Source organism: Oxyura jamaicensis, chromosome 1 (assembly GCF_011077185.1).
Source record: "Oxyura jamaicensis isolate SHBP4307 breed ruddy duck chromosome 1, BPBGC_Ojam_1.0, whole genome shotgun sequence".
In the NCBI taxonomy this organism is placed as follows: domain Eukaryota; kingdom Metazoa; phylum Chordata; class Aves; order Anseriformes; family Anatidae; genus Oxyura; species Oxyura jamaicensis.
The window spans coordinates 3,625,603-3,650,706 of NC_048893.1; the positions used below are offsets into that span (position 1 = coordinate 3,625,603).

At 42.6% G+C, this 25,104-nt stretch overlaps 1 protein-coding gene across 1 annotated transcript in view; it reads right to left on the bottom strand.

The window, feature by feature from the left end:
• The window catches only part of SFMBT2 (Scm like with four mbt domains 2), a 113,135-nt gene that overhangs the window by 57,939 nt on the left and 30,092 nt on the right, over positions 1-25,104 (bottom strand). Inside the window, exons 5-6 of the mRNA XM_035335241.1 lie at positions 4,569-4,657; positions 1,164-1,410 (exon numbers count right to left, since the gene is read on the bottom strand). Of these exons, the coding sequence (XP_035191132.1) occupies positions 1,164-1,410; positions 4,569-4,657 (336 nt within the window). The remainder of the gene's footprint in view (positions 1-1,163; positions 1,411-4,568; positions 4,658-25,104) is intronic.

Below are 25,104 nucleotides of genomic sequence, written 5' to 3' on the forward strand. Positions count from 1 at the left end.
GTCGGCAGCAAACAGCACTGAGCCCCTGCTGTGCTGTGGTCCCAAGGCCTTAACAGACTTGCTAAACCTTAGTGATCCTTAGTTTTTCCCTACACCCAAAGCCTTGCACTCCTTGCCCCACCAGCTTGATCCTGTTCCCTTTGCTGCACCCAGTCCCAGTATTTCAAGTCTGATTCCAGCTGACGCCACAGCCTACTCTTGGCCAGCCTCCTGGCCTAGCCTGCATGTGCCCGACTCTGTCCCTTGAACTTGCGCTTGGATTTGTGACTTCTGACCCTACACTCCCTTAACTGCAGTCCCTATCTCCCTCCTTCTAAACTGCTTTGGACTAAACTGAACTCTAAAGACCTTCTTTTCCAAGCTGCAATCTCCTGATATTCAGCCTGGTCCACCACACTTGCAAAGACTTTGCTCCTTTGGAGAAAATTCAGGACAAAACCTGTGGTCTTGTAAACATTAATGATGCCATCTACCACTTACTCAAAGGAGTAATTCCTTACTTTCTAGCAACACACACCCCATAACCCCTTGATGGGCAGATTAACATAGACAGGAAGACAAACCCAGCCCCATTCCACTGCACTTTCTGAGCTAGTTACACACAAGGCAGGACTCACTTGGCAGCTGTACAGCCATGTTACAGCAAAATATGAAAGATCTGTTTTAAAGGGACCATAAAGACCTCAAAGCATTTTCTCCAGCACTTGGAAATTCCATGGATATCCACTGCTACGCAAGAAAAATGTACTTGACAATAGAAACACAGACTGGCAAGGGGTCTCTGGGTGAAGGGAAAGCAAATGCTGAGAGATGTCATCTAGAACTTGATTTGGCGAGTAGAAGACTTCTAGGAGTTGGATCCAATGATCAGGCACAACCTTGGGCCATCCCTATTAGACCTGCCTCTTGGTGCACAAAGCTACTCTTAATGCACACTGATTCATTTCAGGAGTGAGCTACATTAAACTGAGTTTATTCAATACATTTAATACAGTGCACCTGACCCATTTTAAACCCAAATCAGATGGCTGTAATCTGTGTTCCAGTTATAAACTACTGGCAAAGCAACATGAATGCTGGAGAAAAAGAAATGGGTTGCACAGGTATCTCAAAGCATCAATAAATAACTCAAAATAAGACAGTATTTTGAGAAGGCTTTTTACCTGCAGGTGGGTCCATTCTGTATTTATTCTCTTGACACCAACCGACTGGTCGAAGTCTGCAATCCAAGTAAAACAACCACTGGTCATAGGATTCAGTCTCCTCCAATCCCACATAGCGAAGGCGTAATCTTCCTCCAACATTTTCAACCACACTAACTATCCAGTACTGAAAGGGATTCTGGGAATCCTGCAGCTCTATTAAGGAATCAACTGTAATGAGGTCTACAGGGTTTTTTCCTCGCAGAGGCTGTTTGAATAGAAGCAAAACTCCTTATTTTAAACTTTATTTGAAGACTTCTCAAGGAAACAGATGACAGCAGAAGATTATTTTTGTTTTTCACACCATCATCCAAGCGATCAGCAAACAGTCTGTTCTTCTTCTATTTTACCCAATGTCTTCCAAGTGCAAATTCAGAAGTAAAACAGAAAACAACAGTTGTGCTAATTTCTCAACTGACATCATCAACAACAACAACAAAAAAAAAGAATAATAAAAGGTGGAACAGCTCATAAGGCACATCCACTTAGGATGACCCTGAACAACTCAAAACCCAGTTATATCGGAGGATTTCAAACCAAATTCTCATCAGTTGCAGCTGGTAAGAACCAGTCACAGGATTGGACACCGGTGTTTACCTAAAAGGCAACTACTTTGGGCATGACACTTAAATTCCCTTCTGTACGCTGATCTTTCCCACCAAATATATATATATATCTTGCTCCTACTGGCATTTAGAGCAAATTATTCCCACTGTGATGGATGCAGGAGTCCATGAGCTTTTGGAGTGGTTACTCCAAAGCTCATGAAAGCCAATAGCAGTTTCCCACCACATCAATTGGCCTTGGGATCACAGCCCAGCCACACAGGATTTCATGGGTCAAGCCAATGAATGAGGTCATTTTCTCACATGCTGTATTTCCTGTGATCCCAATCTTTCAACCGTTTACACGTGTGCTTAACGTTACACCTGCAAAGCTGCCAACCACAGCCATTAAAAAACTGTGAGACGTTTTCCAGAACAATACCTTTGGGGCTCACTCATTTGTGATTGCGAGCATCTCTGTGCTGCCAAGCTTTTCACCACTAATGTGTCTGTTAGAGCTTTTTTCTTCTGTTTTCATTTATTTTTATTTTTTTTAATGCAAGTTCTAATTTTTATTCAATTTCTTACTTCTAGGGTTTTAAGAACAGCACTTAAAAAATCCCTCCAAGAGTTGGAAGTATTGCTCCTCAAAGGAGATGCTAAGCACAGGCACAATATAAGAAAAAATGGGGCAATCTTTTTGCTTCTGTATGCATTTCTCCCACTTCTACTTAATTAAACAATATATACTTTGACAGGTTTTTTTAAAAATATTAATTCTGTAAATCGGAGTCAGCCCAAAATAGTACCTTATAGGGGTGGCTAGAAGAAAAGGAGGAGAAAGCCTTATTTTTTCAAAAAGCTCTCTCATTGAATTTTTAAAACATTCAAAAGTTTGAAATGCAACCAAATTTGACTACATCTCTCCTAAGCCAAAATGCAGGCAACAGAACAAGAATTTGGTTAAAAAAATACCAAAATTAACTAAAACTTTATCACATGTACAGTTTTAACCAGACCTGAGATTAATAGATATTTCTCAAATAATATATCTACATTCTAAGCAACTTCTCTACTGTATAAGCTACAGGCTCCTACACAATATCTTCAAGTATTATTTCATAGCAAAATGCAGTCTCAAAAAATAATAATATAATAGAAATCAACTTCAATGTTGTTGTTTTTTTTCTCTTCAACCGCTTCATTGTAATAAAACATTCTTTAATATCAAACAGTGGTGTAATGATTTAGCTTGATTTAGCTTGTTATTATAAATCCCTGGCCACTAAAAAGCATCTATTGCTTCTCTGATTTGTGTGCTATATTCTAAGCCACTGGGTTGTCACTTACCCCTGAGAACACAATGGTTAAGATTAATAATTGGTTTGCTTGAAATATTAACATTTACCACAATGCAAGAACTCTAAATGCATAGCTAGCATGTTAAAAAAAAAAAAAAAAAAAAAAAAAAAAAAAAGTATCACTGCATATTGATTTAACAGTACAAGAACAATCTGCAGCACTCACAAACAGCAAATCTGTCGACAGGGGGTAACATACATTCCACGACACAGACAGCACCAAGGATGTATATTGCATAAAACACCAGAAAAGGGTTAGAAACTGCTTCAAGCCAAAGTACTGTTTTCTCTCTCTGCATTTCTGCCTTGGGCTGCCTACTTTCCCTGCAGAAAGGGAATGGAGAGGTTTGCAGTGGCGTTGTCCCATATGCCAGGGATGGGTGCAGGCTACCACTGACTTTTCATATATGCTGCCTGGGAATGGTCCAGGAACAGGGATGCTGCAGTCCTGACGATGTGCATTATCTCGGGTGTGCAAGGGCTGTCAGGCTCACAGATTGGGAAGGGTGGGGGGGGGGGAAATCCCTGACAATACACTAATAATTCTCCCTTGCACATGACTTGTACTGCATGGGTGCATGGAAGAAAGATGCAGCTGTGGCTATTGGCAGTGACCAGGGACAACATGATTAAAAATGGTGCCTGGAGGCACCCTTGCTTCCAAAAAGCCATCATGAGTGCTTACACAAAGCTAAACAACTTGTTTGCTTTCACTCAGACTAAACACAGAGGGGTAGAGAGAATTATCCCCTGCAGGACGGGCTGCCTGCTCTCCAAATGCCCACGCAGCATCCAAACAAGAGCAAGGCATGTCCCAGTGGAAAAGGTGCCTTGCTCTCACACTTTCAAGCAGAAACTATGAGATATTTGTCAAGTATCTCAAGACAAGCTGAAGCTCCCTGTAAATGCCCTGGACAGGCTGGGCTCCTGACCTCTGGGTGCACCCATAAGAACAGCCCCTTCTTCTCTCCCAGCTACCAATGACCAAGGTCACCTCACACAACTTCCCTACTATATCTGACTGTTGATTTTAGATGGATGGAATATCCTTGAGCGAGCTATTTCCATATGCCTATCATCCTGGCAGTGCTCTCCATCAACCTACTGACACCCTCTCTCCAACCTGTGTCCTGGTGAAGTTTGGTGGAGCTGATGAGGCACTGAAGTCCTCCTTCCTACGGACTCCCTCAACATTTTCCTTCTCCACCCAGACTTTTACAAGTACCCAAATTTCTGAGATCAACCCTCCAGTCTGAAGGCCAATAAACTACCCCATGACTCAGTCAGAAGCAGAGCCAGCAGAATCAAGGCAACATCACCCCTGACTTTTGGCCAGCACAGAATGAGGCCCGATGCCAGCACACAGACGCTGCAAACACACAGCCCTACACGTGGCGAGCACAAACACAGCATGCACATCGCGAGACGGTATCAGATAGAAACTGCAATCTAATACATACGCCTTCCAGTAAATTTGCAGGTGCAGTCCGGGCGCCGGTCAGATCGTGTATAAGAAACTCCGTCCAGTCCACGTATTTCTCCTTGATTGCTGCAGAGGGTGAGGGAAGAAAAGAAATGCTCAGCACCGCAGGCTGCAATGGATTTCCCATGCATATTTTAGAGAGAGCTTATCAGCTCTGAAGTTTCAGGTATGATTGCAATCCAGACCAGGAGAAAAGCTGGTTTATTGCCTAGTTGCTTGGGCAACACATGAACATCATGTAGTTACATCCCCAAAATAAGGGAAGGGGCTGCTCCACTGCACTCACTGACATGATTTACAACAGCGTGGCTTATCATCTCCATCTTTCCCATTCAAAATTGGCCACTGCTTGGGTAACCACTTGTTTGCTGCTTACCACGTAGGCTCAGATATGATTTATAGCATCTCTTTGCATCTTTACTAATGACCACAGAGAAAAAAAAATGTGCTTTTAAGTTCCTTGACAGGTCAACAGAAACTACAGATGCTTTCCCCCCTAGAAGCAGAAAACTCAACCCTGAGATTATCCTATGTCAGCTACGGAGTCAATACATTTACAAGAAGACTTGAATAATTTATCAGGAATTTTTATTCGTTAATCATGAATTTTTATTTCATTTTTTAAAAAATTTAGACTTTTTTCAACTATATGCTGTATGCCTGTGTTTTGGGATCTGTGTCAACGCAATTTCGTAAGATTTAAACTAAAATGTATAAATGCTGCCTCTGGGATTCAAACTTTGGTTCAATTCTTGTTGAAATTAGTGCAAGTTGGGCACCAAAAGTATATTCAGCAAATCTCAACTCTAGAGATTCAGAGGCTTCTTTGAATTAATTGTGCATCTGCAGTTGGATACCCAGAAGCCAGACTTTAATTCCACCTGCCTCTAAATGGGAATTAGATTACGTCGGAAAAAAAATCATCTCCCACAAAAATCTTACTTACATGTTAGACAACCAACAGTGATATAGTTATGCTGTTAATCATACCAACACCTACAGAAGGGAAAAATCACAAGCATTCGAAAATTAAAACGTTTCTTCCGAACAAACTGGACACATCATTTGAAGACTATTAATTCATGGGGGAGTCCAAGAAGGGCTGTAAGTAATCAGTACAGATCCTGAATAATTACATTATGGCAACCTTTCTGTTTTGCTCAGAAGAAGCCGAGTTCGTTCACACTTTAGGGAAAAATGATGTTAGTCAACCAAGACTGAAGCACTTTGCTCTTTCACACAAATCAGGGTGGGATCTCTACATGGTTTAGAAGTTCAGTGACTGGGACTTCACAGCTCTTCCCAAAGGTGGCTGTCAGCTCCTGCATTGCCCTAACAATGAATAATCTGAGATTTGAGACCTCCGAGAAGGTGTAGTTGCGGTCTTTAGAGCAGGAGGGCTTCAGATTAGAAACAAGACCAGCAGAGGTGGTGAACTGTGGGCACAAATCTTGCCACCATTACCTGCAGACAAGGAGGCCACACCTGAGCCTTCTCAAAAGGCATCAAGTGGCCTGCTGCCAAACAACGAATGAAGAAGCACAAATTGGTTTGAATCTCTTCAAGAACAAGCATCTTATAAAACATAGCCACACAATTCCTGATATAACAGCATAGCAGGGCCTTAAGTAAGACAAAATTAAACTTGACACCATGAGTTAATATTACCCTATAAAATCCCCACTCTTCATCCTCACTGCATAAAGTGAACAGCAGCAAGGAAGGACCAAAGCTGGAATACACAGAGTTATTTTTCTCAGGCCTCCCATTTGCTTGTAGAAATGGGTAAAAGGCAGCAAAGACCTGTAACAGCTCTGTTTGATGGGAAGGGCTACAAGGACCTCGGGATGGTTTCAGAGGAGGAGAGAACAGTTGCCTGTAGATGTCATGACGGAGCTTTTTACATGGCCTCCCATGCCAATGATACTGCTTCGGCTCTTCTTTTTAAAAGGAAAATAAACACCAACCTGGTCTCAAATGGATACGGGAAACCAGAGACCCCATCAGAAGCATAGGTAGGTGTAGAAGTGTTTCAAACAACTCAACTCCACAGGAAGCCCTGGTATTCCATCAAAAATTGTTCCTTTAGACCCATCTCCTGGTGAGCAGCTCAACCCAAGGTAGCTCATTCTCTTCTACTGACTATTTCAAAGAAAAAAAGCAATTTATTCTTTTCTTTGAAGATATGCAACTCATTTCCTTTGCTTACAGGCATGTACCCTGTGAGGGATGGGATAAAGAGACGTGTCTCTCCTCTTGTCCAAAGACAGGAGGTAGATGACAGCCTGGACATAAACCTGAAGCCCAGGAAGGGTAAGATGGACAGGCTAAAATGGATGGATGAAGAAATGCGTTCATGCTCCTGCAACTCCATGAGTGGGGCCACACCAAGTACATGCTGTCAGGGGTTTATGGGTGCTATGCAGCCCGTAAAGAAGGATGGCTTTTATTCCCTCTGTGCTACAGATGGGTACTCAGGTTGAACAGAGGTTTGGTGTCACACTGATGAAATGCTCTGTATTTGTGCACCCAGCACATGGATGTTCATCATGGGTACTCAAAGCTTCAGTGCCTAGCAAATATTCATTGCCTTTGGGGGAGGAAAAAAAGTCAATCTCAAGCTGCCTGGCAGTAAATATTCCAAACCAGCAGCTACTTCCTTCAACGAGCTCAGTCGAAAGAGCCTGAAATTAGCAGGAGCTTCAACTCAAGAAATCAAAGCCCAGCAGAATTCAGAACTGGCAATACTCATGCTGACCTCTGCATGGCTCCTACAAATCTCACCTCCCTTTCCAGACCCTGGGACCATTGGTTTTGTCTGATAATTACATGATATTGGCACAAAACTGGGAAAAACATGCTCGGGCACTTGGCACATTTGGACTTTGGCCCAAACTCAATTTATACCCTAAATACCTTAGGCAATCCATACAGATGGCCATGGAAAAAGGTAGAATCCATGCACAGCAGACTTTATATTAGATCCCATTTCTGAGCTCTGCTCCTTCCCCAAAAGTCAGTTCTCCCAATGTCACTCAAAGCATACGTTCAGTTTATAGATCTAAACAAGCTTGCAAGTGCACTTAAATGTATTTAAAACCAGCAAACTTTAAAATGCTGGTCTCAAGCTTCTATAAAATAACACTTAAGGTAGCCTGGAACCGCTCTAAGTCTTAGGCAGCACTGATTTTGCTTGATTTCTGGGAGATTTATCCCCTTTGAATTATTTAAGATGAAGGACTAGCATGAGAAGAAATGGTGCTTTCTCTCTCAACACTCCTGTTGCATACACCTCATTAGTTCCTGTCCACCTACACTAAGATAATAAACAAGCTTAATCCTGGAAGAAGTGAGAAGATAGCAATTGCTGTAATGAATGAGACTGCAGCCCTTCTAATTCAGACTTGTGCCTCTCGCTGCAAACAACGCTGGGTGCATCGGAGAAAGGGTGCAAACTGAACTTCGTTTTGGCTCATACCCACAAAGTTGTCAGCCAATTTTTTAATGCCAGAGCTCCGTTACTAAGGAATGACAAATGTGATAAAAAGAACACGGTTCAAACTTTCAAAACTGGCAGGAGAAAAGAAAAATAGTCAGAATTTTCAAAGTTGACAACAGATTTCATAAGCCTCCATTTCCAGATGCCCAATTTCAGATGTCTTAACGGTGCCGGATTCACAGATCTCGCTGTCTGTCAGTCAGGCACCTTTTCAATGCCTCTCCAAAAAATACTTTGTTCTGCCTAAACGACTTGAACCTCAAAGCTTTTGGACACCTAAATAAAACGGGGCCTCTTTCAACATTTAAATCTGGATTACGGGCTTCCAAAGTCCAAAAGTGACAAGCTGATCTTTGCTTTCAGACGGAACGGCCTCAGCTGAAAAAACATACTGCTCCCAGTTTCTAAGCAGTTTCAGAATCATCCTCCCCAAACAAATCCAGCATGTTTTGCTTCATTTTAATCTTCTTTTGCAGTGCAGATAAAGGGACCCTGGAAACCTCTGGGAGAGAACAGATTACACTGGAAGTTTTAGGAACAGGGATTTGCACTTTTTTCCATGCCTGTAGAGCGTGATCAGGATTCTCAGTACTGCAGTGCAAATAATTACAGTGCAAATATTAATTTTCAGTAGTAATGAAGTGAACCTGAATCATCACAAGATCTGCAAAAAGCCTTTGAGGACCAAGCAAAATGTTAAACAAGAATATTCGAACAAAGGAAAATCTGCTGGGTAAACGAGAATAGCTGGCAGCGTAACGCATGGGTGCCCATGCATCCGTCCTGAGCATCTATCTTAGGAAATCCTGGTGCTTCTCTGGTGTATCTGACCCAGCACCTGTGAACCAAAGCGCTGATTTTAGATCACTAATTCACATTTTGGCTTATTAGCTAGAGGAAGAACACCCAACTGAACCTCTCCTATTGCAGACGTGCTGTAATAATTTTGTTTTTAGAGCCCATCTGCAGCAGGACCCTGTTCACAGGGACCTAAGCTCCTGTAGCACTGCTACTTTCAAAACGGTTTTTCTATCCTTAGATTAACTACAGTGAGTCAGGAGCTGGGTTCATAGGGTTCAGATACCTGTGTCTTCTCTCTCTTTCAATGGCTCCATCATGACCTCTGTAGGACTGTCACCCATACCACAACAGAGCTTCAAATAGGCCCAATGACAAGCAAACATTTGAGATATCCTAATTACATCGCGACGACTTTGAAAACGACCCTGGGGGCCAACTGCCATCAAATGTATCACGGGGGAAATGATTCAAAAGAAGCAGAGATGTGGTAGCAGAAAAAAAGACTCAGTGCCCCCACTGATGCAAAGGCCCCAGTGTGAGCTGAACTGAATGATTAGCCACTAAATAATCCAGAGAGGAGCCAGGCATTAGCAGTGCTCTCAGCATGGGAAAAGCCTCTGAGTTTGCACAGGACTAGACACAGTACAGCCCAAATGCCAGGCGTGCATTGCACAAAGTGATGTTCCAAAATACCAGCACTAACTCCTAAGTACTTTTCTTTCCAACTACTTTTCTTTCCAGTTGCAGCAGGCGACACCACAACTTGTTGGGAGCCGCAGCTTGGGTACACAGATGTGCTGATTTCCTTTGGATCGGGTCCCCTCCACCTTGGAGCCAGCACTGGTGGTGGTTTTCACACCTCTGCAGCTCCAAGGCCAAAGGCTTTAATGTGTATTTCTGCCATAAAAAAGCTACAAACCACCTGCCTTAGAGCAAGGCAGCTCAAAACCAAGGCCAGATCCGCATGCTGCTGGGCCAAGGTGTACCCACAGCAATTAGAAGCAGAGAGCAGCTCTGCTCCAGATTCCATTCCTGAAGGAATAAATACACAGAGTAAAATCCAGTTGGATCTCGACCACTACAAAAGGACCTGAGGAAGATCCCTGATTTCTTACAGCTCTCCCCAGTTCACAAGAAGCAGTTAGTTGCATGGGTGCACGAATCCCCAGACTCAGCCAGTGCCCAGACAAGGCTTTGCCTCTTCCTAACTTCCATCAAGTTATCCACACCTGCAAAACTAAAAACCAAGCATCCCTGCTCTGCTGCAGTCCCTTTAGAATGTTACCATGGAGAAAAATGCAAAGCCCTCTTGCCTTTCTCAGTGAAAAATATTTATTTGAGAGAGCAGTTTCTAGTTTGGCCGGCATTACAGCAGATTTTTAAATTTGAAAGAAAAAGGACCTTGCCATGTTAAGACTCTATTTATTGCCTCAGAATTGACGGCATGGGCTATAAAACTGAGCTCCTCCTTCATGGGGCTGATCTCAATCAAAAAGGGGTTGCACCCAATATACCTCAGATAGTAAAAATTATTCCCACTTCTTTCTCTACTTGATTCATCCTTCCCCAAAGCTCTGCTCATACATCCTTTCCTCTCTCTCCCCCCTTTCAGCTCCCTGCCATTTTCTCACTTTAACTCATTCATCTCATTTTCCTGATGACTCTGGGTTGCCAGACCCAGAAGCTCCCAACCTGGGCACCACGGGGGCAAGCTGAGGACCCGGCGCTGCTGCAACCCGGGTCAGTGGTTGATGTGCCAAAGACCTTCAGCATCACTTACCATGCACCTGATTTCCCGTTTTCACTATTAACAGCTTAAAAGTGGCCCTTTCCTCTTGCATTGTGCATGCTGACTACAAAAGCCATGCAAACAGAGGTCAAAAAAGCGCAGAGAGCTGCAAACCCTGCATCACCACGCTCCCTGTAATCATGCTAATCACATGCCTGAGAACCAAGGCGGCTGCTTCGTTCACGGTGCTGCCACCCTCTGCTCCTGCAACCTTATAATCTCTGTGCCCTGCTTCAGCCAGAGTGTATAATGGGTTCAGATTTATCTGCCTCTCTAGAGAAATAAGAGATTAAAAGAACATTTACAGTCCCGTGAAAGCACTGAGTCATAGGCGCTCCATTCAATGAGTATGAGATACTATTATCACATTACCAACTCTTGGGATTTTATCTAGTCTTTAGCAGTTGCTGTTTCTCTTAAAGCTATTTCTCCTAAGGTCATGGGATCATATGAAAATCCTCATTTTCTTCTTTTTTTTTTTTTTTTTTCCCTTCAAGAATAGTGCACTGCAAACTACAGGAAAAAGCCTTGTAATCTGAAGGACAGTGAAGACAACGGAAAGAACACACACTTTTTTTTTCTTTCTTGGGACATTTTTCTCCCCGGCTTGGGAGAGTTAAATTGGGACATTTAACTCCCTCAATTGGCAGGAGCAAGACTCGGGAATTTGAACTGAGGCATTCAGTAAAGGGAACAAACTGCTGCACAAATACCCCACTGGGTTACAGCACCTAGATAAGCTACCCCTCCAAAATACCTTTACACATCCCACGGATATTCTTACCCTTCTCAGCTCCAAGGAAGGCATAAGAAGCACAAACAGAGGTAGAATGGGCCAAGGCTATGCTTCCACCAACCAGGGATCAACAGACGTAAATTACTTCAAAATAATTCGTGGCATTCAACCACGCACCTGCACCTTGACCAGTCTTGCAAACACCGTGGCCAGTCAAGGGCAGAGGACCCACGCCACTGGGCAAGACGCTTGAATAAGGGGCAATAAGGGGCAGTTTTTGACAGAGTCTTTGGCATCAGTGATACTATGTGTTAAAGAACAAGATAACGACCTGTGCCGATCCTTCTCCATATCCTCTGAGCACGTTGAGTAGGCATGCTGACAACCTAACACCAGCCCATCCGAGAGGAACTGTGTTTCTGCCACCAGTAACACAGCACAAGACAAGTAATAACATCAAATTATGCTAATTTTTGTCCTTACTTAATAAATAAATAAATAAATAAAAAGCTGTTCGTAATTTATTTTTTTTTTAATTACCCAGCACCACAAGCAGCCTTCCAGCATCTCCACTGGAGAATCCCCACTGGTCCCTGTTAACCTCTAAACATCCGAGTTTCAATTTTTTCATAGCTGAAGCAAGGAGCAGAGTCTTAAATAGCTTTATAAAATGGTTTTAAATCTTCGGAATAAATCTGTTAAGCGACAACTCTCTCACTGTGGTAAGTATTATTATTAAAAATTTAAGTCCTTCCTGGGATTGGAATGAGCAAAACTGGTTAACAAAAAGAACTATAACTGGACAGGACCTGGGCAATTTTTATCACTGCATTACAAAACAAGCTAAAACACCAGTACTTCATGAAAAGGAATAATAAATTTCCCAAACAAGTATTTCAGGATGCTCAGAAGTTTATAGACAAATAATATTAAGACATGCAGTTTTTGAAAAGGTAAATAGCATACTGCAAAATACAGAAACGTATCATCATGATACTTTTTAAACTGTCATACATTTGATGCAGTATTTATATGTTATAAAGGTCTAAACATATAAATATATGTTGGAATTAAGTTACAAAGGTCTAAATGATAGAGTCAAAATGAGATGTCTTCATATCAACACAACATAGAATGCTGAAACAATTTGTTTAGACTTCACCCATCAAAACAATTTGTCAAAACTGACATGTTCCTGCAAAATATTTCCATTTTGATAAAAGATCATTTTGACAGAAAGCGGTTGAAGCTAAACACTTTCAGTCAGCTTGCTGAACTATACAGCCTTGTGAACCCGACTGGAGGTGGAAATGGGATGGGGATGTGGGTGCTGCCCCTGCTCAAGGATCCCCCTGTGCCCCTAAACAAAAAGCTCAGGCTGCGTCTGCAGTGTTTCTGAACCATCCCCAAGTCCTTCAGGGAAGGGAACAACCTCTGCTGTGGACCCTACAAAGCCTAGCACAAGATCCCCTATTAGGCATTTCCAAAATAAAATTAAATTAAAAAAGCTGCTTAGTGGCATTCTTTAATGAAAATGACTGTTTATTTTTGGTTCTTTCATGGGCTCCCTGAAAAAAGCCAAATGTGGCTGGAGACACCTTCAAACAACTTTCTTATTTAAAACTTCAAACAATCTTCTGTTCTCACACCAGCAGAGTTCTGTGGTTTGAATCAGATCACAAAATGAAAATATAGTGCCAAGAAAAAAAAAAGAAAAAAATGCATCAGAAGCTGTTGATCTCATTTCCTAATGATGCAGCCATAAATTCCAAGGGATATAAACTTCAGAGCTCAGACATCACCTTCGATATACCTACCTGTCTTAAAAATGGAAAGCCTTCAAAGAAAATATTATATAGGGGATTTTCATGGAAAATTGAAGTTATAAACAACTTTCTATCAAAGAATACACCCATGTTCAAAATATATTCCTGGAGTCAGCAGTACGTCGTGGTGCCATGCATATGCATTTATAACAGGCAGTGGATGAAAGGGTGATAAATGTAATGGTACGAGCTGCTCTTGTACACTGTTGGAGGATAGATTGATCTACTAGCTCTTATAGCTGTTAATTATCTAATTACTTTCTATAAATAAAACTTTGAAAATATGTAAACATCAAATTAATCTTTGTTTAGACCTCATGAGCTACTTCCTATAATAATAATAATTTTTAGTTGTCTTCAAAATCCTTGGCATGCTCCATTTTTCAGGCTACTCCAAAAAACCCGATGCCATTTCTAAGAAACTACCCATGCGGCACTTTCTATGATCTTGATCCAAGATATGGCCAATGCGCAGATTTTAATCCTTGTACACCCAATTCTACATGCACTCTTTGATTAGAAAAAGTAAAGAGAAGTAAAGAGGAAAAAGGCACAAACACTTTCAGTGCTTTATGTTCTACCTTAAAAAATTCCCTTATTGTGCAATTATACTGAATTTCAGTATACTGCAACTGTTACACTTCCTTTTGCCACTCAAGGTGTCCAGAAATGATCCACGTACACTCTTAGTTAAAACAAGTAAAATCACATAGAAAAAGTTGTCTCATTGTCCACAGAAGACTTTACTTCCTAACATCCTTTTAGTCCTTCACAGACACACTATTCCCCTCGGGCTTCTCTAGTCCTTAATTAACTGATACTTTTTTAACAATAAAAAAGCAGCGGGTGGGTTGGGAGTTGCTTTTCCTTTCTTGCAGCTTGCTTTGGTCTGTGCTTTGTGTCCAATAGGTGGAAGAAGAAAAGGATGTGGATGCTGTGGGAGAAAACTGTGTGCGCGTGCAGCCAGGGTGAGTGGATGCTATTACATTAAAGGTGTCTTTTGTTTTTTGGGTTGTTTTTGAATGATGCCACGATCTTTCAGTAATTAACTCACTGCAGCTCCAAGGAAGGGGCTGCTCAGCACGTTGAACTTCACCCAGCACAAAGCAGCTGGCAGGAGGGTCACCACCAGCAACCGCTGAGGCATTTCCACGTGGTATGTTCAGCTGTCTTAGCTGCAAACACGTTACGGAAACGAGCACACTCTTCTTCAGAGCCCACTGCTACGGCTTTCCGCTTACAAGTTAAATTGTCCAAGATCAGAAGAGAAATTTGCCTAATAAATCCCAACAGCACGGTGACCCCTGTGCCATTAGCCCGTGCAGCCTGCCTTGATTGACTGAGTACAATGGTCTCAGCTCCCCATCCTGCATGCAAGCTGCAGTAAATGATCTACTCATAAGTACTGTGATTAATTACTCCCCTTCAGTTAAAGTCAATACCCTCCTTGCACTGGATTGCTTAAAATAAATAAATAAATAAATAAATAAATAAGGAGTAGTGTGTTGATAATGAGAAGCGGCTCTGCTCCATCTAGGTGGCATTATATATCAATTGCAATCCGATTAAGTAGATAAAGAACAGAAGTAAATTTAGCAGCTCTATTTGCACACGTCGCAGCCCTTCGCTTCACGCGAGCAGCACTGTGCAGCCAAGGACCACCAAGACACAGCACTGCTCTCCCTTGGGAAAATGGGAACTGGGGAGGAGGGAGAGCCAGAAACAGCAAGAGGGGAGAGAAGCTCGTCTCTTCCCGTCCTCCAGGCTTGCAGGAATTCAACCAATTAATTCACCTGGTCCTCAACATACCTAAAAGTCACCTGTGGCCATCCAATCTCCATGGGGTGGTATTAAAGGATGGGGAAGTCAACTTTTTAGACAATTTGCCACGAGTAACCCAATCTTTTAAGTGCTTTTACATTAATTTCACCTGGAACACAATTTTGAAACCTTGTTATCTAGCTTAGGTACAAAACAAGAGGAAAAAGCTTCATTACAGTGCCACAAATTGGGGAAAGCAGCTGCCTTGCAATTTACTTGGGAACATAAAAGCTCCTCCGGACATGAACATTTTTACTTGGGTCAGTTATCTGTCCTCTTGCATCTGCAGGCACAAATGAAGGTTGATTATCCTGATTTTGCTACAGCATCCAACACGGTAAAAGAGGGACGGCTTATTTTTGGGCACCTATGCAAAAAAAATGAGGAGGAAACCTGCCGTATAACTACAAAGGTGAAGAAACCCCTTCACTCAAAGCTAGTAGTTTCTACTTCCCCAAATTTTCTTAGCTTTGCCCTTATCTGAACAGAGATTGTACATTTTTATGCATAGCAATAACACTGCTCTCTGCCCAATTCAATTCCAGGTGCAAGGTAACTAAATTTCATTGGTATCAACAACATTAGCAGTTAAGCAGGAATGGCTCACTTGAATGGTCTCACACACGTACTCACACAGACAGGGCTGCTGAAGGTATTTTTGAAAGCCAGGCAAAACCCAGCATTTGCAAACTCTGAACAAACCATATAACCATGGGGGTTCCTGCATCATTAGTATCAGTGTCCATTAGGGCGACGGCTCACTGTGAAAATAAGCATCCAGACTCCACGATTCTCGCTACTTAACCCCAAGCCTCCACGCACGTTCCTTGATTACTTTTTCCTCCACTCACATTAAGTGCTATGCTCAACGCACAGAAGAGATGTATCACGTGAGATGAGAGCTCAGACTCCCAATATTCAGACCCAGGAGCCTTAATGAACGCCTTGTCAAATCAGGAGTTTGGGAGCATTCAGGGAGGTGGGGAACCTGGTATTTTGATTGTAATTTTGAAATTCATTCTTATCCCATTAAAAAAAATCAATTTGTATCCTTATAAAAAAAATAATAGTAATTATAAGAGGTCTGCTTTCCAGGCAAAAACAGCTCCTTAAGAAGGTTTTCAGAAGTGGCCCAGGTCACAGACCTCAGAGTGAGATGGCAGGAGATGGGTTATGTGTGTACCTACATGAGACACAGGTAAGTGCACCAAATATCCAGCACAAGATCACACTTAGTGGGCAGATTCTCAGCTTTTATTTTTTTCCAAGCTGTAACCCCTGTGGGTAAAAACAGAGATGGCTTTGGTTATCCTTACACAGAGATGTGCTGTTGCAGGTAGATAGAGATACATGGGCACTTTGTAAAATCTGTTTTAAAAAGTTTAAGCAGCCACTGGGGAGGATATGCATGCCCGTTGCTGGCCCATCAACACCCTGATAAAGCCAACAAACAGCACTTCATATGCTTCCTGTGCATTAGTTCCAGATGAGAAATAAAGAAAGTGAAGAAATGCACATTCACAAAGCAAAATGAAGTAATTCTGGGATCCATCCCTATCCAAGTTAGCTCCAGAACCAACAGCAATACAGCCATCAGCTTGCTTAACACCCTGAATTAGCACCTCTGCCCAGCACCAGGCACGCATTGAACCATGCCAGTAGTTGCTATGGGTTTGCATGGGGGTATCTCACATTATGTTGCATTGCCACCAGTTCTCTCTGATGCTAGGAAGTGGAGCTGGTGGAGGAAAGGAGGTCTGGAGCCACCTGGTCCTGGCCCAGACACCAAACGCTATCCCCTTGGCTCTCCTTTGCAAGTGGTCACAAGAGGCACTTTTATGTCTTGTCCCTTTGGGATCTCAAATGCCAACCCCAAAGGGGTTCTGCACCATTACAACATTTAAAAGTCATGGGCCACTCTGTAAGGAGATGTCATTGCAATATAAATAGCGTGCCCAAGGCTCTGACCTCACACCTTCACGCTCTGCCCAATTATCTCACACACTAAGTGCCTTTTCTCACTTCCAAATCCCGCAGCCACTTTCTGAAGGCTGTTCTTTGGAGGCATCCCTGTAAAATGCAACAAATTTACAGCAGCACAATGTTCTTACGTAAAGAACAAACCAGTTCACTGCACAATTACCTCTTTCTCTCTGGCAGTGCCAACAGTCTACAGCAAATATCCACTGTTAATGAAGGTATCAAAACACAGAAGCACATACAGAGAGAGACCTGATGTCTAAGAAATCCATTCTGCTTTTTTTTTTTTTTTCATTTCCCATCTGCTACAGAAAGATGAGAATTAGTGGAGATGATGTTTGCAGTTTATTATATGCATTGCATTGTTTAAAACACAACAGAAGAGTAATTTAGACGTCTCTTTTTTCAGCTCTGGTGGGAAACATCAACAAAAAAATCAGGTCGCAAGTTTTGTTTCCTGGTTACAGCACTAGACTACGAAGAGACTGACTATTTTTTCTTCTCTATTAGCAAATTCATGGGATATGCATGAGTCCAAGAAAACAGACAAAAGCACATTTTTGACTTTTTCTGCCTTTAAACCGATACTACAAGATTGGATTTGCCTCATATCTTAAATGGCCTCATCCATATCTAAAATTTAAGCATCTAGTCTCACATTACCTGAGATTATCAGGTGCTGGAGCTATGGGCAGGTGAAACATTGCTGCCTGGATGGCCACAGACTGGCAGTCCTCCAAACAAGCCTTCTCGTGAAGACACAAGCAGTGATTTGAAAGCAAAAAGCAAGTGATAAGCGAGGGGAAATGGCTTCAAATTGCACCAGGGGACATTTAGGCTGGATACGAGGAGAAATTACTGAAAGAATTGTGCAGCATCGGAACAGGCTGCCCAGGGAACTGTTTGGCTCACCATCCTTGAAGGTATTCATGAAATGTGTAGGTGTAGAACTTAGCAGCATGGTTAAGTGGTAGACTTTAGTACTAGGTTAAAGGTTGGATTACCTGATCTTTGAGGTCTTTTCCAACCTGAATGATTCTCTGATCGTAAGCAAGCCATTGCTCTTTTTACCTAGACCCCCAAGACAGAGAGAACAGAGGGACACTTTCGTGGAAAATATTGTCTGGACTCAGGCAGGAGGCCAGTGCCATGGTGTTTGAGTTGGTGAGGAGCAGCACTACAAGGTACAAACCAGGACGCACTAGGTCAAATTTAAGGATTTGCTTATAGTCCTCTGCAAATCTCACTGCTCATGGTCAGAGCATGGGCCACAACTGAAATCTAACCTTCCCCACAACCCAAGAATTAACCAGCATGCTCCCAAATTATCAAGGAAATAGCTGACAAACCTCATTCACCATGATTTCACCTTCTGACACCCTATGAGGTATAAACGTGTTAAAAAAAATGAATTTAGCATTTGCAGCTCATTCTGAAATTAATTGGAATTGTATTGCCTGCTTCTAATGATCGAATCCCATTTAATCACTTTGGAGCCTCTCAGCTGTGTGACGTAAGCACCACAAATCAGACCCTGGAGGTCCTTAGGAACATTCATCCTTCCTGAAACTAATGGTACGGTCTGAGCACCGCCAGGCCCTGTGAGGTGCTTAACATCCTATGCACAAGATATAAATTCATAATCATCATTGCAACACCAAAGAAATACTCCATCAAGACTCATTTTGTGCTTGCTAAACATGCGTTTTCCTCACCCGAAACTAGAAAAGGGCTTGAACTGTAAATCCCAGGATTAAAAAAAAAATTCCTAACTTTAAAGAGTTTAGATCTGAATTGGAGATCAACAAAGGATATTTCGCAAGGTATCACCTGAAATGCAATTAACTGCATGTTGCAGGATTTGAAATGGAAGCAGCTTCTCTACAATGCTCCAAACCTCTTTGAATTTTAGCACTTTAGCATCTCCATCATTATGGGAAGCAAAGACTGGATGTGACGGTGCTCTGATGAACCCAGGTGCCTTCCCCAGTACACCAAAGGTTCCTAAATCTCAGTGTAGAGCTGTGGTTCACTAAACTCACTCTTAATGTTATCTTCAGTATACAAGGTTTCCTCAAAGTATTTTTGCCTTCTTTGCTCCTGAACAAATATTGTAGATGTTTTATGGGGTAAAAGGGCTTCTAAACAGAGCCACCTGCTGATATCAAGGCTGACAAGTTCAAGGGCAACAGCAAACAGCTCAAAGCAAAGCAAGGCTCTATGGAACTGCCCAAATGCCCAGGGCACTGATCTGTCACGCTGCCAGGAACTGCTTGGTCACCTTGCCAGGGCTGCAGAGCATGAGAGAATTGCAGGATTTTCTTCTTGCCTCTTCAGGCTCCAGGTTCAACACAGCAGAGTGTCTTCATTAAAGCTCATACAGTAAATAGAAGAATATTTTCCTGGGTTTGGCAAAGTTTTCTCTGGATTCACCTTCTGTATTAACTCCAGCAGGTTGGGAAGCAGCTGCATTTTTATGTCACAGGCATAAAAAGCTGAAATTCCCACATTTTTTAATCCATTCCCAACAGTGACAGTGTGGGAAAAAGTGTTGTTTTTTTTGTTTGGTTGGTTGGTTTTTGTTTTTTTTTTTCCACTACAAACGCAGGAGGTGGATGCTCTGCCTCACATCAACAAAATAAACTACCAATCAAGAAGTGTTGTAGCACATCCTTAAGCCAATTTGGTTGTTGTGTTTTGTTTTTTTTCTCTTTTTTCTGTTTTCCTATTGTGATCAAACAGGAATGAAAATACACAGACGCATAAAATAACTGGGAATTCAGAAAAGAAAAAAAAAAAAAAAAAAAAAGCTTTCAAATTTCATGCAACAGGGCCAGATTTGTCCCAGAACTTGGATTCTGAGTTGGAGGAACTGCTTTTTAACTCTCACCAGGAAAATGATGCTTTACAGGACCATCACTTCATCTCTGCACTGCCTAACAGCTACCTGCACAGGCTCCAGCAGCATATGGTCTGCTCTGGGAAGCAAGCCCCTTCCGTCATGACTAGGAGCCCGCATTATCATGTGCAATGAGAGAAAAATCAAGAGCAAGTCACAGCTGGCTCGGGATCATGCTGCCGCTTGCATCTGCTCCTAGCAGCCTCCCAGGCTTGCTATATGCGTGCTCCTCGTGAGCGACCTTGGAGGTGCCGCTAGCCGAGCGGAGGAAGGGATGCTCTGCTGAAGACATGACACTGGACACGTTGGTTTGTCCTTGCCCTAACTCAGCCCAGAAAATCCCCTGAAGTCCACTCAGCTACAAAAGACTTAATTTAATCTTCAACCTGATCAAAAAAAAAAAAAAAAAGGTCCACTGAAGGAATGCGTATGCTGACTGCTGTGTGCTCCGGATCAAGTCCCTTGTGCTATTTACCCTTCCCAGCTCCTACAGAAAGTCACCGCCTTCCGTGATACAAAGGCCTAAAACTGTGCCATGCTTACACTATAAATGATTGCTTGGTTGTGTTTTTTTGTTCGCTTGTTTGCTTATTTTTAAATCTCCACAGATGTCTCCACTTGCAATTAAGGTCTGCTGATGATTACATCGCCACATTAACTACCTAAGCCTAGTCTTCCAGTTGAGGTGGCATTTTCACTCCAAAATTCCTCTGGGGGAAGTTACGGGAGACTGGAGAAGGGAAATTAAAAGCAATTACCAAGAATAGCCATTTAGACTCTCTCAATTATTATTTTTAAACAACACTTAATAAAATCCCATTCATCTGGACATTAATTAGGTTGACCATGCCAAAGAAAAGAGCTTTGCATCCACTGTTATGCATTCAGGGTCAATTTTTGTTCTTTTCTATGGTTTCAGGGCTTCTAGCTCAACAGCTTCAGAGCTCACATAGCAGGATGTGTGTGACATTGGGAGAGCAACCCAAAAAAGACACTGCTGGATGTTCCAGGTGTGGAGATCTACACAGTCGTGAGCGAGGCACACACCTCAGGGACCCCTGCTTGAATAAGGACGTTTCAATCTCTTCAATGACAACTCACCACATCTACAAAAAGAGCTGTTGGGCAGTGAACAGATTCTCAGCCATTCTACCTTATCTTCTGTATTCATATGGTTTGCAGCAAATAGTGGGCTGACATCAAATGGTGGCTCAACATAAAAGCCCAGTACTTCCAAAACTGACTGTCTCCTCAACCAAATTTTTATTCAGGAGCCCCATCAGGACCTCAATTGTAAAATAATTTACATCCTTCCATCCAGCTACTAGGAGGAAAAATAACTCCTAACTGAAACCAGGACACCTTGAAACTTAAAAAGGAGGGTTTTGCTGTTTTGTGCAATGGAACAAATGGTTATTATTTTTGCAACAATCAACAGGACATTTTAGCTGACATGGCCTCAAAAGTATCTTCCAAAAATCCACCCCATCTTACTTGTTGCTAAAAAAAAAAGGAAAGGCCACTCAGGAAATCTCTGCTCACAAAGAAGCCTGATGTCTGCTCACAACCTTTTCCTCCAATATATTTCCTTGGAAATACAGTTTCTCATTCAGAGTCATGTTGCAATTACTCTTTTCCCCCCATACATTTGTTCCTCCAGCACAACTCACACTAAATGTCAGGTGCAGAACCAATGGTTTAGTCACAGCAGTGGCTGCAGCGTTATCCCACGGACTGTGACCAGAATTGTGAGCAGCAGAAGGCAAAGCCACAGGATCCCAGCTACTTATCTTAAGCCCTCTGAGCATCCTGAATGGCGCTCGAGTCCCACCATAACATGTTTTCCGTGTAGGAAGTCGGGAGCCACAGCAGAATTTGGTGCTGTCAACGCTTCCAGATAGATCATTCAACTATTAAAATATTCAGTCAACTATCAGCCAACTGCCTCAGTGCTACTGCAGAAAGCCATCAGTCTTAGCAAAAGGGGCGACTTTTTGCTGTGTTTTGATCTAGATAAACACAATCTAAGAAACCCTAACATGGGTTTGGACAATCAAAGTTTCCTCCAAAGTTTCTAACACAACCCCTGTTTTTGCCACTACCCAGAGTTTGGCACATGCTTCATGGGAATTTACTCCATCCAGCCCTAAGGGAAAAATTTCAGTTCTTGAGGCTGCCCACTAAGAAAAAATGACTCCAGATCAGTGGATGTGAACGACAACAATAACAAAAAGCATTTTCTTGTGGGAAAAGAAGGTAAGTGTCCCATTCCATGCACCTGCATTAGACAAAATGAAAAACCCCAGCACCCAAATGAAGGTGCATGACAGCGTACAAGTCTGAGCAAATTCTCAGCTCATTGAGCAGCTCTGTCCACAGATGTCAGCTCTACTCTTCTGAACACCCTTGTTTTTGCCTCTCTGCTGTGCCCTGCTTGCTCTCCATCTGTATGATCCAGCTGTAAAAGAATCTATTAGCTGCTGTCCTGTTCTTTTCAAGGAAAAAACAGCTCTCCATGGATCTTACTTTATTTTTTAAAGTATTTCAAAGACCTGGAGCACTGTGCTAATACATAACCTTCTCTCCTCCTGGCTACTTGTTGTGACAGTCACCCAATAAAGCAGCGGCACCAGCATGCCTGAGACCCAGCTTTGCCAACAGCCTGAGCTGGAGAAGCATTTCAATCTCTGCATAAATCTGTGCAGCAATAAATCCAATGCCCATGCATGCAAGTCTTGCTGCCCACATGGAGCCAGTCCCCAGAGCACGCATGGCTAACACTGGTTCTTTGAGCAGCAAACTGGATGGTAAAGGCTCCCAAAACCCAAATGACGCCCACCTTCTTCTGAAATAAGCACCGTGCTCAGGTGACCTCCCTGCTGGAAAATGAAAACTTCACCAGGGGGACCTCTAACCCTGACAGCTGCAGTTGTGGAGGACGACTGATTCCTCAAGCCATAGGACAGGGAGAAAGTCAGACTGTGCTCTCTGCCTTGAAAACCCAGATGCACAGCACAGTGGCGGGATGAAAGGAGTCATTCTTTGATATTCAAACACCTTCCCAACAGGAAAACAGGTTACAGGAGAAAACAAGCAGATCCAAGTACAGTGCTGTGTACAGAAATGAACTAATATCAAGCTTGACTGAAAAAGTTGATTAAATTAGTTTAATTTGAAAGCCCAAACAAACCCTGAAGGAGGTTCTTTGTTTATTGCTTTTTACTGGCAGCGTGCATTACTGAAGAAGCACCATGTGGGCATGAAATATTTATTCATTAAATCTTTCATAAAGCTCCACACTATCAGTTTCACTCAGGATATATTTATAACTTGTCAAAGTCCACAAAAAACACTGCTTTTCTTGGGGGGGGGGGGGGCGGCCATCCATCCCCCTCCAGACTGTTTATAAAAGGATCAGGTTTTCAGTTTTCATTGCAGTAAGTGTGCTCCTCAGCTCTGCTGTTGCTTGTACACAAGGCACTGCTTCTTGAATTGTAACAGGATAGCTGCAGTTAAAATAATTCAGCCTTCCCTGTGCCACCCAAAAGGGACCACTACATACTGCAAACCACCCTGCTGATTTATTGCACCCGTAGCAATAGATGGAAAAGAGACACATGCTCAGAGATTCCCCTTCCAGGAGATGTGTGCACAGTTTTAGATGCAAGGAGGGGTGAAGCTTGCCCAGCTCAGCATCAGAAAGGTGACAGGCTGAGCAGGAAATTGCTGAGGAAGGGCACAAAGCTATGTAGGGATTGCCTGACAAACCCACTCACTAGTCAGGCAGAAAGCACCTAAAAAAAAAAAAAAAAAAAAAAAAAAAAGCATCAAGAATAACAACAGTGAAAGAAGAGTATTTTCCTTTTCCCTCTCCCAGACCCTGACTGTCCTGGGACAGAAAGTCCACCCAAACAAGAAAAAAGCAGTCAGAAAGTGCATTCATTTCAGCATCAGTGTGTCTGAGTCATTTGTTATCAAATCTCACTCCATCAGTGGATCCCCTGCTCGAACCCTTCCTTGGCTGCCAGCCAACCTGCAGATTAAAGCCATGCTCCAAGTTGGGCTAATAACACACAAGAATAAACAGTGCCATAGTATCCTCAATGTTAGCTGTAAAGCGATGTAATATCATTTTACTGTATTTTTACTGACTATACACATCAGAGCAGCACAGGAATTAGGATAGGCTACATTTAAAAATCCAAATAAGAGTACTTTGCATCTGGAAGCGTGCAAAAATCCAGGATTTGCATTACGACTGTACAGGGATTACTGCATTAATAAAACTCACCTCTAAGAAATTGCACTGATACTTAGTCTGGGCGTAGGCCTATTTTTCCCATAAAATCCTGAACAATAAAAAAGCACCCCAAAATGGATGCAGAGCAGTGTGCACTGCAGGGTCCTGTGCAGGTCTAGTGGCCACAGTCACTGTGCACATCCCTGCCTTGCTGGACCATGGGCTGCCTGGTCAGGCCTGTTCCTATTTTCCTTACTCCATTTGCTTGTGAGAATAAATAAATATAAATACAACATAAGCGCACATCGTTGTCCCTGGAAACTAGGCCTGCTGCAAGTGTTTCTGCTGAAACAGCTTCTTGCTGGAAAATTAAGTTTTGATTAAAGCATGTTCTTTTCTTGTCTTTAATAACCAAAGCCTCCTTCACGTACCATCTTTGACTTTTTTTTTATTTTTGCTGAGGATCAAGGATCAAGTGCCTGATCCTCAGCAGGGCCTGGGTTCCCCAAACACAACAGCACCTCATGGGGCAGGAGGAGAATTCACCTCAGGATGCCTCCACAAAGAGAGGCCTAGTGGCCTAGACTCCCAAGGCCTAGAGTCTAGCCAAGGCAAAAGGGCAAGGAGGGACCAGCCCCCACGTACAAACCCCGTAATACACTGCTGCAATTCAAAACAACATTTGGAGCATTTAATCCCAGAAACAGCCGTTCTGATATTTTGGGAGGAGGGGGAAACAGTTACTTCTTCCGAAGGAAAATATTGAGAAGAAAGCAAAGGCTTTGTAAAGGAGGAAAACACACCTTTTAAAACACACCCTTTTTAAAGGGCCGGAGGGCTGACCCGGGGAACTACAGGCCTGTCAGTTTGACCTCAGTACCAGGGAAGCTCATGGAGCAGATCCTCTTGGGAGTCATCATGC